The sequence below is a fragment of the Falco naumanni genome, chromosome 11, assembly GCF_017639655.2.
Source record: "Falco naumanni isolate bFalNau1 chromosome 11, bFalNau1.pat, whole genome shotgun sequence".
In the NCBI taxonomy this organism is placed as follows: domain Eukaryota; kingdom Metazoa; phylum Chordata; class Aves; order Falconiformes; family Falconidae; genus Falco; species Falco naumanni.
Window position 1 is genome coordinate 28,005,141 of NC_054064.1, and position 15,117 is coordinate 28,020,257.

The window sequence follows — 15,117 nt, forward strand, 5'->3', positions numbered from 1 at the left end:
AACCTCAACCAAGTAATTTATTCAGTGAAAGTTATTACTGGGTGTGGGACCAAGATGGAATTCATACTCCAAACTCCTCAGAACTGTCTGGAACCTGAAGATCCTAGTCTATGTTATAAAAGAGCATTTAAGAATAAAGAGCTATTAACAGAGCTTCAGGTAAGTATTTAAATAATCTACAAGAAGAATTTTAGCTAAAAAATAAATTGAGCCTTTCAAAATTATTTTTTTCTGGTAAGTCACCACACCTGTTCATGTAACACCTCAAGAGAGACTGCATTCCGTGGGAAACAATCCTAAAGACCTTTTGGCTTTGAATACAAGAAATTAAATGCTACATAGTCTCAACAGAATAAATAATGATCTGTCCACACAGGAAAATCAGTCTAAGTGGATCAGGATGAATCCTTTCATTGACACAGGAACTGTCACTGACAGTTTGCAGACACTGTTACAAGGATCTCTTGCTGGCCAGTGCCAGGTGGGACAGACCTCTGAAGTCAAAAGGTAAGAATTTCACCCTGTATTATCACCAAAGTAAATCCTCCAGCAAATATCTTGTGCAAAGCAGCACTTCTATTAAATTCCTAATCTGTTTCCAGTTATTTGTATAGTCCTGGCGTGCAACTGGCTGCTTATACTAACAGAGGAAACACCTTAAAACATCTCTCCTACCTATAGGATACACACAAGTAAAATGGGATAAAATTCATTTTACTCTCCACGAGACTGTCTTTCCAATTACAGTACTTACATAACATGCTATCAAACCCACTGCCTCTTAGAAAAGAGGAAACAGATTAGCATTAACAAGTGGTTTGTCCAAAATCATTTATTAAATCAGCAAGAGATAACTAGAAACAACATCTTGACCTCTTGAACACACATCCAAACAATGGAGCATTTCCCCCCTCTATCAGATAGCTACCTGATCACCTGCTTTAAAAACTAATGCTTTTTGTTTGCAGTTTAAAGTCTAAGGTCCTACCAGCTCTAGTTCTCTCAATTTCAGCACAACAGGAATTCTTAAGTATTCTGAGCAAGGATGGCAATGCAGCTGGTAGTGTTTCTGTATTTTTTGATATTCATGTTTCTTTAAACAGACTGCAGATGAAAATGACTTCTGTTTCAGGGTATTACTGACCTAGACTTGAGGGCTTGTCACCTGACAAATTAAAAATTCTTTCCCATCTTTTCTACGATAACAGACACAGGCCAAAATTCACTGTGAAGGTTCCCACAAAAACCCACAAGGGATTCTCATCCTCATCTATCAGTCCACAAGCGCAAGAGAAAAATATTTTTACTTTCTTTTTTCCCTTCCCTGACTTATCTCCACATAAGAAACTCCTTAACATTGTGCTGTCTTCCCTTCCTGCATGGGTACTGAGCTACAGTTCTGCAATGAGTGCAGGCAGCAGCTTTCTTCATTTTAGCCTCATAGCTCCCTGGAAGCACAATACTGCAGAGAGTTCAAGAATTCAGTAACACTCATAGAGGTAACTAAAGCTCCACTCTACCTACCAAGACGGTAAGTTTCAAACTTGCGCCAAGAAAGTTCTTCAATCTGGGAAAATTACTGCCTACTTCCAGTACAAACTGTTGATTATCTGCTTTTAACTTGACATTGTCTTGTGTTTTATAATTGCACAAGGCAACCAAACCCTCTTCCTTGTTATGATAAAAAGTGGATGCATCTGAGAGCCAACCTTTGTGTTCACTCTAATTAACAGTGTAATTAAATTCAAGAGTATTCACTGACATGATATGGAACTCCGTAAAGAGAAGATGTATGACTTCCATGGCTAATGTTTTGAACAGGCCCGTTCCTTTTCCAGTTTTAACCTTCTATAAATTAAACCTGTAGACTCTATGATATCTAAATATGTCATTCTATTAGTACTGCAAAACCACAAGGTTGCACTTCCGTGCACACAATCACTTTGAAGATTCAGGCTAAAGCATGACTAAAACATTCCCATACTGAAGTTATAATTTTGCTCAATATCCAAATTCAGAAACAGTCAAATAGCTAAATGAAACCATTGAGAAGTTAGTGGGGAAAAAACACTTGGCCACATAGCTCTGACAGCCGGATGTTATTTCTGTGAAAGGGTGACAACCAGCAGGTGTGTCAGGTGGCAAAGGACGGCAATGAAGTCCACACAAACCAAAGAAACTGGTAAATCCAACATCAAGGTCTAACACAACAGCTTTTAAGTAGTAAGCAGAAGGGTTAGTATTCTCTGTGACAGAGAATACTGTCTCCTGGCTTAAAGTCCACCATGCTGAAGCAAATGGCATTTTAGGGAACTCCACTCAACCTGGTATGTCAGTTCCCTCATTAAGCACCTTTATTGCCATTTTATTCCTTGTCAATACTTCAGACAATGCAACAGACTTAACATTAATGCCCAGTACGTTCTTCCAATAGTTTCTAGTTAAGCTGCTTCAGCTACATTTCCAATGCAAGTTAACTCAATTGACCAATCATCTGCTAGGCATTAGATAATCTCTTTATTCTTTTGAATGCAATGCTATTCTGTGAATGCAACAGAAACTTTCACACGACACAGAACTTCACCATATAGGAAGTTAGAGAAAGGCAGTGAGAAGAGGGTATCAGATTATTCAGGATGATTAGCAACCATCTTCAGTTTCATGACAAAGAGCTAAATGGATTGCACCCGCTTTGGAGGGGGGAGAGAGGGTTGAAAGCAGCACAATCCAAGGCAAAGTGTGCCCAAGACGGAAACTTGACGCGGCACAAAAGGAAAAAAGTGGAGAGCCCACAGGTTTCAAATAGCCTCAAAATTGTGTGTGAACCTGGAAAAATTAATGAAGATATTATGTTGCCTAATCCAACTGATGTCTCATTAAAAGAAAATAGGCAAAGCAATTTAGGTCCACTTAAATGAGTATATTAAAACCTAGCACTACTGTAACAAAAGGATCAAAGACACATGTAAATGGTTGTTGGGACTCCTAAACCTTTATTCCTTGGTACTCTATTCCTTGACATAGAGGAGATACTATGCTGCCAGACATATTTGGAACAATCACATATGCTGGGTCAAACTAAAGGTTTCTTAAGCCCAGTATGTTGACAGCAGCCAGTAAAGGACACTGATTTATCTTCACAGATAAATCTTAAATATCTAAACATCTGGGCTTTGCAACCCTTGTACAGGCAAAAAAAATCCTTGGATGAGAACAGCCTCTGTTTTCTTTGAAGCTGCCACAACTCCTAATGAAGCCAGTGACAGCTGGGATTAGCGTGCACTTCAGCTGACCTCAAGATTCAGGGAACTTTTTTTCTCTAAAAATTAACCTGCTCCCATCAGACCACAAGTCAGAACAGTTTATACTGTTTGCATTACATTTACATGACACTTTACAGCTCATGGCACCCTTTTGAAAAGATAGGCAAACAGGTCACACATATGTACTTAAACTTTATTTCTTCATAATTACAGGCTATTGTTAGAATTTTTAAACAAAAGGGAAGTCTATAAATAGAGGCTAATCCCACCTGAACAAATTTTAAAAAAACCAAAACAAACAGTTAAAACTTCATAAAGTAATGCCATTTAGCTCACAGCAGTGGTTTGTTGGTAGTCTGGGTAAAAGTACTATAGTCAGAGTCAGTAACATGAAATGTAACATCAAATGACTCAAAACTTTAAATTCCATAAAGGAAAGCAGGAATATATATATAATATATACATATAATATTGTGTTGGTCCACTGAGTATACATTTTTAACAAAAGATAAGAAAGTATGTAATCCAGTTAAGCATACGATTTGCAAGATTAGTGTACACTCATTACAAAGATGTATAGATAAGTTATTAACTATTTAATACTTGCAAAATTTTAAGTTACTTTTTTGAGCAGGTGTTTAAATGCTCATTTCCCAGTGCAAAAGAAAAAAAAATCCCAGTCCGGTTACCCATTTTTCCTGAAAAAATTGAAAAATACAAACTTGTGCAACAGCAGCATTGATAGGTAACGGGAAGAGCTTTAATATACTGAAGCATGGCCGAGTTCTCCCCCTTCCCTCCCCAGTGCTGTGTGTTGAAACACTTCCATTTCCTCTACAGAAATACCACAGGTTAAAAGTGCAAGAAAAAAAACCACAAACAACAAAACAATCTCTTGATGTTTATGCTGCTGCCATCCATTTTTCTTAGATAGGGCAAAAAGATTATTCTTTGGGGAATTAATTTAATGAAACTGATTCTCCAGAAAAGAGTTCTTTCAAAATGAACAATAAGTTATTTTCATTAAGTTACTTTCATTAACATTCTATCAATCCTACTCTGACTCAGTGACCATTCAGAAATTATTCAGTTTAAGGTGCAACTATCAGTTGGCATTCAATAAATTACATATACAGAAAACAAACGTGGTAAAAAATAAAATCAGACTACCTGTTTTTTCTTTCTATTCTCAATCTTATTTCAAATTGAACTTATTAACTTGCCAGTTCAGCTGCATATTTCACAGGCAAAAGTGGCCCAAACAGCAGTGAGGTCTCACAATTTGACAGTCATCTTGGCCAACAGCAGATGCACGTGAATCTTCAACTTAACTGCTTTATAAAACAAAATAACAGGTCTGTTCTTAAAAACTATGACCATGCAAGAAAAGCATTAAAGTTTTCAGAAAGACACACCCTTTCTGACTTAGATTCCATGAAGATTGTTATTTCAAATCCAAAAGTAGAATCTTCAATAAAGAGAAAAATCTATATGCATACATATAAAATGAAGCACTCCACAACTCTGACATTACTAAAATCTCTTTAGAAGGACAAAAGGTTTCAAATGACTAACTGCTTGATGGGAGACAGTCAGCCACGACAGAATAATTGCTATATTCACTTTATGCTCAATTACCAACTGCTGACAGATTACAGTCCAACTACAATCTCACTATCTGCATTTTAAACTGATTTGCTTACAGCTGGGAAAGTACTTTGTTCGCCTGAAAACTTGAGAGAAACTGAATGCTAAACTTAACAGTTATTCAAACAATAACCAAAAGGATTGAATTCAGCAGAAACATTCACAACACTTTCAGAAATTAAAAACCTTTCATAGTTTTCTTGAATATATGTATTTTCTGATTAACATTTAAATACGTTAGGTATTCAGGAAGAGGGACAAAACAGTTGACGTGAGACAAAAATCTTATTCTAAACTTCATGCTTCTGATATTTCAGATTTACTGAGTGCAATAGCCAGTTCCAAGTCTTCTTGCTCTTGCTGTTTTAGTCTTGCCAATCTTTCTTTCTCTTCTCTCTCACTTTCCCTCTTAGCCCATTCAATCATGTCTTCCTCAGTAGAATACTGCATTTTTAAAAGACAAAATAAACCAGATTAATAATACAATGATAACTAACACTGCCCAAGTCCTTGATTTAAGGTACAATTATAGTTTTTTAAAAAATTCTATATATTCTAGTCTTCAAATATTACCTGTTTTTTAATTTTAATACACTATTAAGATTAGCTTAGTCTAAGGTTTAACATTTAAGAACTGCATTGAAGCCATCCAATTGATGTATTTTTATCAAATACGCCATGTTTCAAAAATTCTGTATTGTTTCAAAGAAGTTACTGAGTCGAAAGTGCTATAATTAAAATTTGATTTTATTTTGGATTAAAAACAGTCTATACAAGAAAAATTTTGAATAAATCGGGAGAACGTTTTGCAAAATACACCCCTATCCATACAGTGGGACATCCTGATTTACCCTTCTTTCATTAGAGGTGATTTTTCCAGGTGACAATGATTGCAAAGAATTAGCTGTAGAATGACTGTTTTAGTTGTGTAGACAGAAAATAATTCTGCCAAGAAACAGCAAAATAATAAGGTAACCATACGGTTAGAAGCCTAGTAGTAATACAGAGAAAAGTCAGTGTGATACAAGAGAAAAAAAAGCAACAAAACAAAAGAACCGATTATTTCCACATATATTGATGTGAACAGAACGTGAACTAAATTTCTGCGGTACAATGATTATAAATCAGAGACAGTTAAGGGTATTAGGATAATCTTTTGTATTTTATTTAAGACAAAGTTTGTTTCTTGTCAGCATGCAGAAAAACTAAGAGGTAGGTGAAGCCCTTGTCTTCATGAATGTCCCCACGTTAAGTTTGAAACAGTTACAACATACTCCAGCTAGTTTCTGCTTTGAGCTGCTGCTTTGGCAAATAAATGTAGAACAGCTTGAGTTTTCTCCATAGTTCACTTAGTATTTTCAGTAATTGCAGCTGGAAAGGAATACTTTTTCCTTCAAAAGACAATGAACATTTTTGCTTTCTCCTCCACATTTCACATTCTCTCCTCCAAACTGGCTTCTCAGTCCCTCTCACTAATAACAGCAATCAATAACAGCATTTCAGAAATTATCATGCTACAAGACACATCAACCAGTGCAAGTCAATTTTGAGAGCCTGTCAATCCTCAGTTTACTTCAATCAAGCATACAGTTTATTAGGCCTGAAAATAAAAAAAAGCAGTATGATCAAGATACTGTAAATGCAAATGGCATTTAACAGGTATCAAGCTTGAAAGTGAGATGATGCCTTTCAAAACTCCTACTTGCAAAAGCCCAAAAGAAAAAAATAATAGATATAGGCATGCACAAACCTTTAGATTTGCTTCTACTGCTTGGACACCACGACTTCTATGAAATGGATTCTGGTTATAAAGAGACACTTACTACTTTTTACTTCATTGTACATAAGTTTGGAATTTACTAGCCATTCAAAACTCACCAAATTATATTTCATTAACTTACACTGTTATGAGGCTGTTTATCAATATTTCAGTACATTAAAATTATGACCAAACAGTTCAGTGACAGCTAAATTAAAATCACACCTTTTAGTTTATTTTTAATTGAATTGTTAACAGTGTTCTTGTTTTAGATGCACAATTTAAATCTGCTGCATGCTTTGAGAAAACGGATAAACCCTAGAACACAGATATTTTAGAAGTCCTATTGTCTAAAAGCTAGGAGGCCTCCATGAAAACACTCACAAAAACCAATGCAATTTAAACATTAAACTACAACATTTTGCAGTATTTTGTTTTAGGACAGCCTCAGCTGTAAATACTGTTTCAACTGGAAGCAAGATCCCTTTTGTACATGGGATATGTTTTAATATTTTAAATTAGACTGAAGACTTCAGTGTGAACAATTCAAAGCTGTCATTATACTGAAACAAATGTAAAAAGTGTTTACTCACAGTACTGAAGTTTGCAAAATTGTTGGGGTCAGCCTCTTTACTGATGCTGGTGGGAGCAAATGGATCACAGAATAGATCTGCTTCTTGTTCTTTGGGAATGTCTGGGGTAGGGAAAGGCTGAAATGGATCGCTCGGTTTAAAGGAATCTGAAGAGTCTATTTGATTGATAGGTCTTTTCCCTTAGATTAAAATGAATTTAAAATGAATTTAAGATAGCAGGTAATAACATGCCAAAAAGAAACAAATTCAAAAGCTACTTGGAATGCAACCTCTTCTAGTGAACTTAGTGGAGCTGCAATGACTTCAGAGGAAGGGTTGCCAATTTAAAAAATCAGGGCATGGTCCGGTTTCTTAAAGGGTAATCAGGTGAAAAGGAACACACATATGTTAATGGTTCAAGAACACAGTTCTTGAATATACTAATTCTAAGGAATAATGAAAATACTAGTTATTTTGGGAAGGGATTTCTAACAGTTTTGAGCACCTATTCTATCAGCACAGTATTTTTTTCTTCTGCTTATCAACTGCCAGTGATCATTCCAACAATGCTCTTTTATCATATTTGTTTGGATCAAGTTAACACAATTCCATTCAGAGACTAGAAATATATTTGTAAGTCCTTAAAACACTGTGTCCCCTCACTATGCTAACAGCTGGAATCTCTATAGTTTTTAAACTAACAGAACAAAGGAGTATGATAGCAAGCAATCACAAGTTTAACTATTTTGTTAATCCTTGCCTAAGTAGTCGCATATGTAACAGAATCAGGCACAAGCCCCCAGTTATCTTGTTCTTTTTTCAGCTTAACCCCAGTCAGCTTTCAACACCTTTCAGGACATTAACCCAAATTCTTCCAAGAACAGGAGATGAATTTCATCCCACCATTCTCTCCATATGTTACTGCTTACAGAAAAGGTTTCATTGCAGTTTCTTGCATTCAACTAGCAGGTTCAGCAAGTGCTTCTGTTGCCATTTTACATTAAAACTGCAGAATCTAACTCAAGTGCTTCTTAGTTTACATATCACTGTTGCAATTTAGTCTAAAAATTCTTCCATAGACCAAAAGAGATTCTAATTTGACAATGACTTAGAGAATACTCCCTCAGGAATATACGATTTACTTGCACACTTCCCAGGTAAGCTTGCCATGATAGCTGTCACTCACTGATCATGTTCTAATAGTGGCAAACAATGTATGTCTATTTCTTGAATAATGTGGGAGAAGCAGCTCCATATGACATCCTGGGAATTTTATTTCTGCATGGGAAGGCTTAATAATTAATTAAATAAAGAATACAAAACAGCCTCCAAATCTGCCCATTTTTTGGTGATATTTTTCATGAAATGGGGGTGTTTATAAGTATTTAGACAGGAAAGGGATTTCAGAAGCAAGTAAATAGCCCTTCTGCACGTTTTCCAGCAGCGTGAAGAATTAAGAGAAAGGTATTGGGGCATTTATTTGAAAAATAAATGTTTTGAATCACACCAAGGCAGTAATTAAAACCAAAAACACTTAAGTATCTCCATTTTTTATTTCCATTAGGAAAAGTTTGTTGGGAATGGTTATCGAGATAACCACAGTATCATATTTAGTATGTGCAAATCAAAACAGGCTACTTCTCTCTAGTTATCTATTGATAAGGTTGCTGTTGTCCCACCACTAGAAGCTTTAGAATCCACATATTCTAAAAATGGATCTGTACACCACATCATAGCCACTCCCATACCATGAAGTCAGAAATCCTCTTTTTGTTTTAAATAAGGACCACAATAAGAGGAAACACTATCAAACGTTCAGTCCTGAGTTAATGGTTGCACTTGATGATCTCAAAGGTCTTTTCCAACCTAAATGATTCTATGATTCAATTTATCATCACTTGTCATGTCACCTGTTTTAATTTTGTTTACAATGAAACCAATTAATTGCAAGGCATAAGCATGAACCAGATCCCACACCAACATTAGAAACTGAACAGCTGAGTTTAATAGTAAATTTTAATACTCCTATACTGTTCCTCTTTTGAGAAGGAAAAAAAAAAAAAAAGAAAAAAGAATACATGTTTAAGTTTCACACTACAGTCTTCCAGACACCCTGTTTCATCCATATAGCATAGTAGTGGAAAAAAATGATGCAATAGTTTTTAAAGAAAATGAAACAAAGGACAGAACCTTAAAAAGGAATACTAATAATATAATTTCAAATCTATGCAAAAGAAAACCCTGAGAGTAAGGAGTCTGTTATACATGGGCTTGTTGCAACTGCAAGAAGGTGGTGTTATCTTTGATAACCATGGCCTTTTCTGGAAAGCAGAATGGTTTGTGTCACAGAGTAGGCCAGAGGACCCTGCTATCACTGAACAGAATACAGCCAATGTATTAGTAGTAAACTCAAGTTTCCTGTGCCAGGTTTACTACTACAGACCTCTGGCAAGGCCACCTGTAAAAAGTTAATTTGAAAACCCAAGACAGTCATTTACCCCTACTTAATTCATTTTGCATTAAAATCAGAAGTTTTGCAGTGGATAAAACACACTGTAAGCATAACTTAATGCAAGATTCACAGTGTATAACATGAGCGACCATTCAATCTGCAGCCATGCTATGTTCTTGCAGATACTTGTAGTAATATCTCTATTTTTTCCCCGTTTTCTAAATCCTTTCGCTCTTCAAAAAACCTACAATCCCAAACATTATGCAAAATTTAACTCTGAGGAAACCAGCTCAGGAACAGGAACAGACTTGTTTCACATTTTGCTCATTCAATTCTAAATTCAGATGCTTCGCCATCCCCTCATAATTATTGTCTCGCTGCCAATATTGAAGCAGCTAACAGTTAACAACATCTCAGTATCAGCTCTTACCAGGTGGTGGTGGACAGGGCCTTGTGGGAGTTCCTGTTTTAGGGGGCAACGCAGGAGGAACATCCTCATTTTTAGCTGGTGGTTCCTCAAATAGGTTTTTAGTTATGATCACATGGTTGACAGAACCTGATGTGGAAGAGCTAAAGGGATCTTCATTGTTGGCCTTCAACAAAGAAAACAGCAACATAAACGTTTTCAGTACAATTCTGTTATACTTTCTTTTTTCAACAGTGCAGTATTTATCTAGAACTAAAAATCTGGACTACGACAAAAAGAAAACAATCTTGTTTGGTTTTACACATTATCATCCACATATTCCAGGAGACTTGAAAATAAAGAAAAGTCAGGAATGGTTAGTGTGTACAGAAATATAAAGTCAAGTGTAGTTAAACATGCAAAAGTCATACTTTTGCTGTTAAACTCAGCAAACTAAAAAAATAATAATTATAATATCACTTCAAATATAGAGAAAATACTTGTAAAGCCACAAGAATTACATTGCATTCTTCACAGTGGAATTGCAGGAAAATTTACTATAAACACTCTTTTTCAAGCAAGTCAGCCATTGTAATCCTTTTATAGTGGCAAAACCATAATGAAACTGTTGCTAGAGAGAGTAAGCTATGTCTTGTCACTGCAGAGTTTCATGCATTTTCTATGAGTAGCAGTAGCTTCACATTACCTTTGACAGCACGCTGAAGTCAGCAAAGCCACTTCCAAAGGATTCGTTTCCAAACAGAGAGGCAAAAGGGTCTGTAGCTAAAATAGACATACAAATCAAGCAAAGAGAACGAAATGAAAAGTTAAATATGAAAGAGACTGAAAAAAATCCCACAACAAGAAAAGTGGCTGTTACGTATTTTGCAGCATAGACTAATTCAAGTGAAATATTCTGAGGTGGGCGCTTCAAGTTAGTAAGTAGCTGTTACAAAAACTCTTAAACTGTTAACTACCTATTAAGAATAATAATTCTCCTGAACAGGGAGCAACTCAGAAGAAATACTGGTATTCTCATTTCCTACATGAAAATAAGTTACATTCCACTGAAAGTAATCACATAACCATACTACTGGATGTTCTGCTGAAATACATGCATGTATACACACAGAGGTATTTTTTGTGTGCATACACCCATAAATATACATATGCAGACATATACATGAACACGAACAACAGCTCACCTCTGACTGTATGCCCACTTATGGAATGAAGTATCTAAACCTCATATCTTCTCAGTCTAATTCAACAGTACCCTGTCATTCTTCTGTGCCTCAAAATATGTAAAACCTGCTATTCTACTGTCAAGTAAGGAGTGCACTGTCTTTAGCCAATGCTCGCTTCTACATCCTAGAAAACAGCATTTTTTTCCCCTACAATCAAACTGAACAGGTTTACAATACGAAATCACACATGCATTCATGTTTCGGATTACCACTTATCAGTGCAACTTGGGGAAAAATGGGAGATCAGTCTTCCTTAACACACCTTTAGCCCTCAGGTAAGAGAGGGTCATCACAAACTTTTACAGTAAATGTTCTTGACAAAGTAGTTATTCTATCCCACGTCTCCTCTTGTAGTACAAAGTATCTTGTATGTTACTTAGAAAGTAACGTGGAATTTCTAAAGATAATCCTAATGGGAAGCCGTACAAACCACTCAAATAGTCGTAACACTCAGATCACGATATTATACCAGTTTTAGGCAAGGCAGAGGAACATATCTGCGGAATCAGTCTTCAGTGATATGCACTACAGATAAGACAGTTTTGTTTTCTAAAAACAGCCCCTTGCAAACTTATGTCATACTTTATAAGAAAATTAATAAAATGCAGGAAGCCCCCAAAAATGCTCCATTGCAAATTCAGTTAAAAAAAAAAGACTAGAAACACAAGTAAGCAAAAGCAAATAAAAATATAACCCAAGAAGCCTGATGTGTATAATTTACTTTTACCTGGATCACTTGATGTAGTAACAGTTGTTCCACCAGGAGCAAAAGGGTCATTCTTCTTTGATGTCTCTGTCTAAAATTAAAAATTCCATTGGAGTGAAATGTGTTTTTCAGCTTAGAAGAGTCCTCATTCTAAGAATATAATCACAATTTATTTTAGCGTAAAAGTTTTAAGATAAAATATTTTGGAAGTAGCTTTTATCAGCATCAGTAAAAGAGTCCATTAACAGAAAATCCTCCTCAAAAGTGATTAATGCTTTCAAAGGATGGAAAAAAGGTACAATATGTACAATATACTTGGTAACAACTAATGCAAAATTTCAGAATATCTACCATTCATTTTGGTCTCAGATTTCTACAACCAGAGCCATCTTCATGAAGACATAATCACAAAACATTTAGGATGAATACAGAATTCCAGTTCAGCAATCAAGAATCTCTCAAGAATCTACTGCTAATCCTACACCACAGCTCTGACCATGCCCCTCACTCTTCCCACCGCCCCCCCCCCACCCCCCTTCTGACTTCTCTTATTATCAGACTGCAATATGACCAAGAATTGGTCATATTAGAATATATCAAGACTTAGAAAAGGATAGTGTGCTAAGTACTGAAGATTGCAGAGAAGTAATATTTAAGATTGGAGGTACTGGCTGTGGTGTGTAATATGACCTTGAGGCCTGCATGATGTGCACATCACACAGAAGGACACGACCACCACTGTTAGGTGCAGAGATTTCTCACGATCTTGGCTTCAGGTTGTGGGTTCGCTTCAGGCACTCCACAGCCACTTAACTTGCTTCCTAATCCCCCCTGTATCTTTAATTTTTATACATGTATACACACGTTTTATACACACACAAAATTAGAAATGAGGCATGAACAAAAGCAGCACTGAGAAGGAAAGGAGATGGCAAAAGGATGTAAACAAACTTATGGCATGAAGAATTTCAGCTTCTTAGATCATTTGTCTATCAGCCCTAAAAATTACTTCATCTTGATCAAGTTCTATCCTATATGAGAGAAGGCTTCATGCCCAACCCTACCATATTTTAGGCTCAAGACTGATCAGTAACTGCTCAGTTGCAATGTGAACAGCTAAAAGTTACATAGAAGTACACTTGAAAAAAGTGCATTCAGTAAGAATCTCTGTGTTATGAATGGGCATCAATGACTTCTTAAAAAAGCACAGCAAAACCTGAACATACACCTACAGAACAATTTGACTTTTCAGGGGGGAACCCCCATACCACATCAGATTTGAGATAAGATACGCAACATACTTATTGATCCTGTAAGCCCTAGAGGCAAAAATCAAGCCTCAACAAAACTTGGTAAGATTAATCTTTGGTTTCTTTCAACTTTTAGTAAGTTCCACCAGCTGTCAACAGAGCTTAGTTCATTATTCTCAAATGTTCTTACCTGTGGAGCAATGAAACTCCACACTGACACATTTTAAAAATGTTTTTATTTTACTTCTATTTAATCTTTGACTATTTCTAGTAAATAAGACACAAAAAAGACAAGATAGCACCATGACGCAGGAGACAACCTTTTATCTATATGATTTCTAAATATCAGCTTTTCAAGGCATTCCAAATGTACAAAATAGTTTGTCCACATAATATAAGGAATTAAAAGGTGTGCTACCAAACTTACTGTGGTATTATTACTGTTGTCTGCACTGCTAAATGGATCAATGCCAGCAGTCACAAAAGGATCAGTGGAGGATTGTTTGAAAAAACAGTCAGCTGCAAAAGGATCTGAGCCTTTGAAGGGATCACCACCAAAGGGATCTAAAAAGTAAACATACCATTAATATTTCCCCTAGCTTTAATGAGCTTGATATCTTAAAACCTAAACAATATATTGCTTTTTTTCATACTGCAAGGTGACACATTTAAGACCAAGGATCTCTGAAGTACAAAATTATCTGTGAATAATTTGTATTCTGTGATTCAAAACATTAGACAAGCCAACATCTTCTGCACATCATGAAAACTTTGAATTGTGCCAGTGGTTCAGTTCCAGTCACCTGAGCATCTAAGTTCTTTAACCAAGCCCCCTAAAAATGAAGCATTTTACAAAACCTAATGCTTCTCAGAACTCCCCTACCTTTCTCTTCTTCACTGTTTTAATATAGCATTCCAAGTGGCCATTTTGCTTTTTTGTCACCAGTTAACTCCATCCAGGACCAAGCAAATAATGCAATGACATTGCCTATACAGCCAGTCTAAATAAAGACTTCCCACCTTTTTCAATACTTAGTTCTAAAGAAAGCTGAGAAGTTAAGAGCCTTTAAATGAGTACACTCCCAGTTCTTTACATACAAAAAAGGCAGCAAAGTGAACAAAAAATGTTCACCACTGTCACATACTTAAATCCCAGCTAAGGATACTTCCAACAGCAAGAGAGAAGCTCATTGGCAATGGGTTTCTCTGTAAAGCTTTAACATAAGTAGCCAGCTGATACTGCCATACATCTGTCTATCCTATGGTGACTTTTTGGGTCACGTCCACCTTTTTTATGCTGAACGTGGTGACACTTTCCCCCTACATACTCTTCTACTAAAAATCATTTAGAAGAACAAACACATTAGAAATTAAAAAGTCACTTACCAATTTTCCCAAAAGGATCATCTTTGAAGGGATCACCTGTTTGTTTGTTTTAAAAAAAAAAAGAAAAAAAAGTTACTTGTCATGAAGCATTATCAGTTGAGGTCTTTTGGATACAACCTCATTTCTAGAGCTAGAATTTAAACAACTGTCTCTGAGGAACACCTTCACTATTTTCAGTGGAACTACAAGAGCTAGTATCGGACAAAGCAAATATCCTTTAAGTAGCTCATTACCATCACCAAACACACACAAAAGCAGCCATCTCAAAGATGCATTTCTGTTGGCTCGTAAACACCCACATTATGCAGTATTTATCACCACAATAATCCAGGCTAACCATGGATAGAAGCACAGCCCAGTTTTGATTAATTCTCATAGGTGCCATGGATAGTAGCTCCTAAGTGCTCATTTCTGGACTGGATGCATGGT

At 36.0% G+C, this 15,117-nt stretch overlaps 1 protein-coding gene across 7 annotated transcripts in view; it reads right to left on the bottom strand.

Annotated features, from left to right (window-relative positions):
- Window positions 1-3,442: 3,442 nt before the first annotated feature.
- EPS15 (epidermal growth factor receptor pathway substrate 15) overlaps window positions 3,443-15,117 on the bottom strand; it is a 72,209-nt gene continuing 60,534 nt past the window's right edge. For 2 of the 7 annotated variants that reach the window (XM_040610150.1, XM_040610149.1), the window contains 8 exons: window positions 14,689-14,724; window positions 13,730-13,866; window positions 12,074-12,143; window positions 10,806-10,882; window positions 10,124-10,286; window positions 7,263-7,441; window positions 6,661-6,711; window positions 3,443-5,354 (listed from right to left, as the gene is read on the bottom strand). In XM_040610150.1, the coding sequence (XP_040466084.1) occupies window positions 5,208-5,354; window positions 6,661-6,711; window positions 7,263-7,441; window positions 10,124-10,286; window positions 10,806-10,882; window positions 12,074-12,143; window positions 13,730-13,866; window positions 14,689-14,724 (860 nt within the window). In that variant the 3' untranslated portion in view covers window positions 3,443-5,207. Of the gene's footprint in view, window positions 5,355-5,639; window positions 6,511-6,660; window positions 6,712-7,262; window positions 7,442-10,123; window positions 10,287-10,805; window positions 10,883-12,073; window positions 12,144-13,729; window positions 13,867-14,688; window positions 14,725-15,117 lie in introns of those variants that run through there. The other 5 variants (XM_040610152.1, XM_040610153.1, XM_040610151.1 and 2 more) reach the window with 5 other exon arrangements.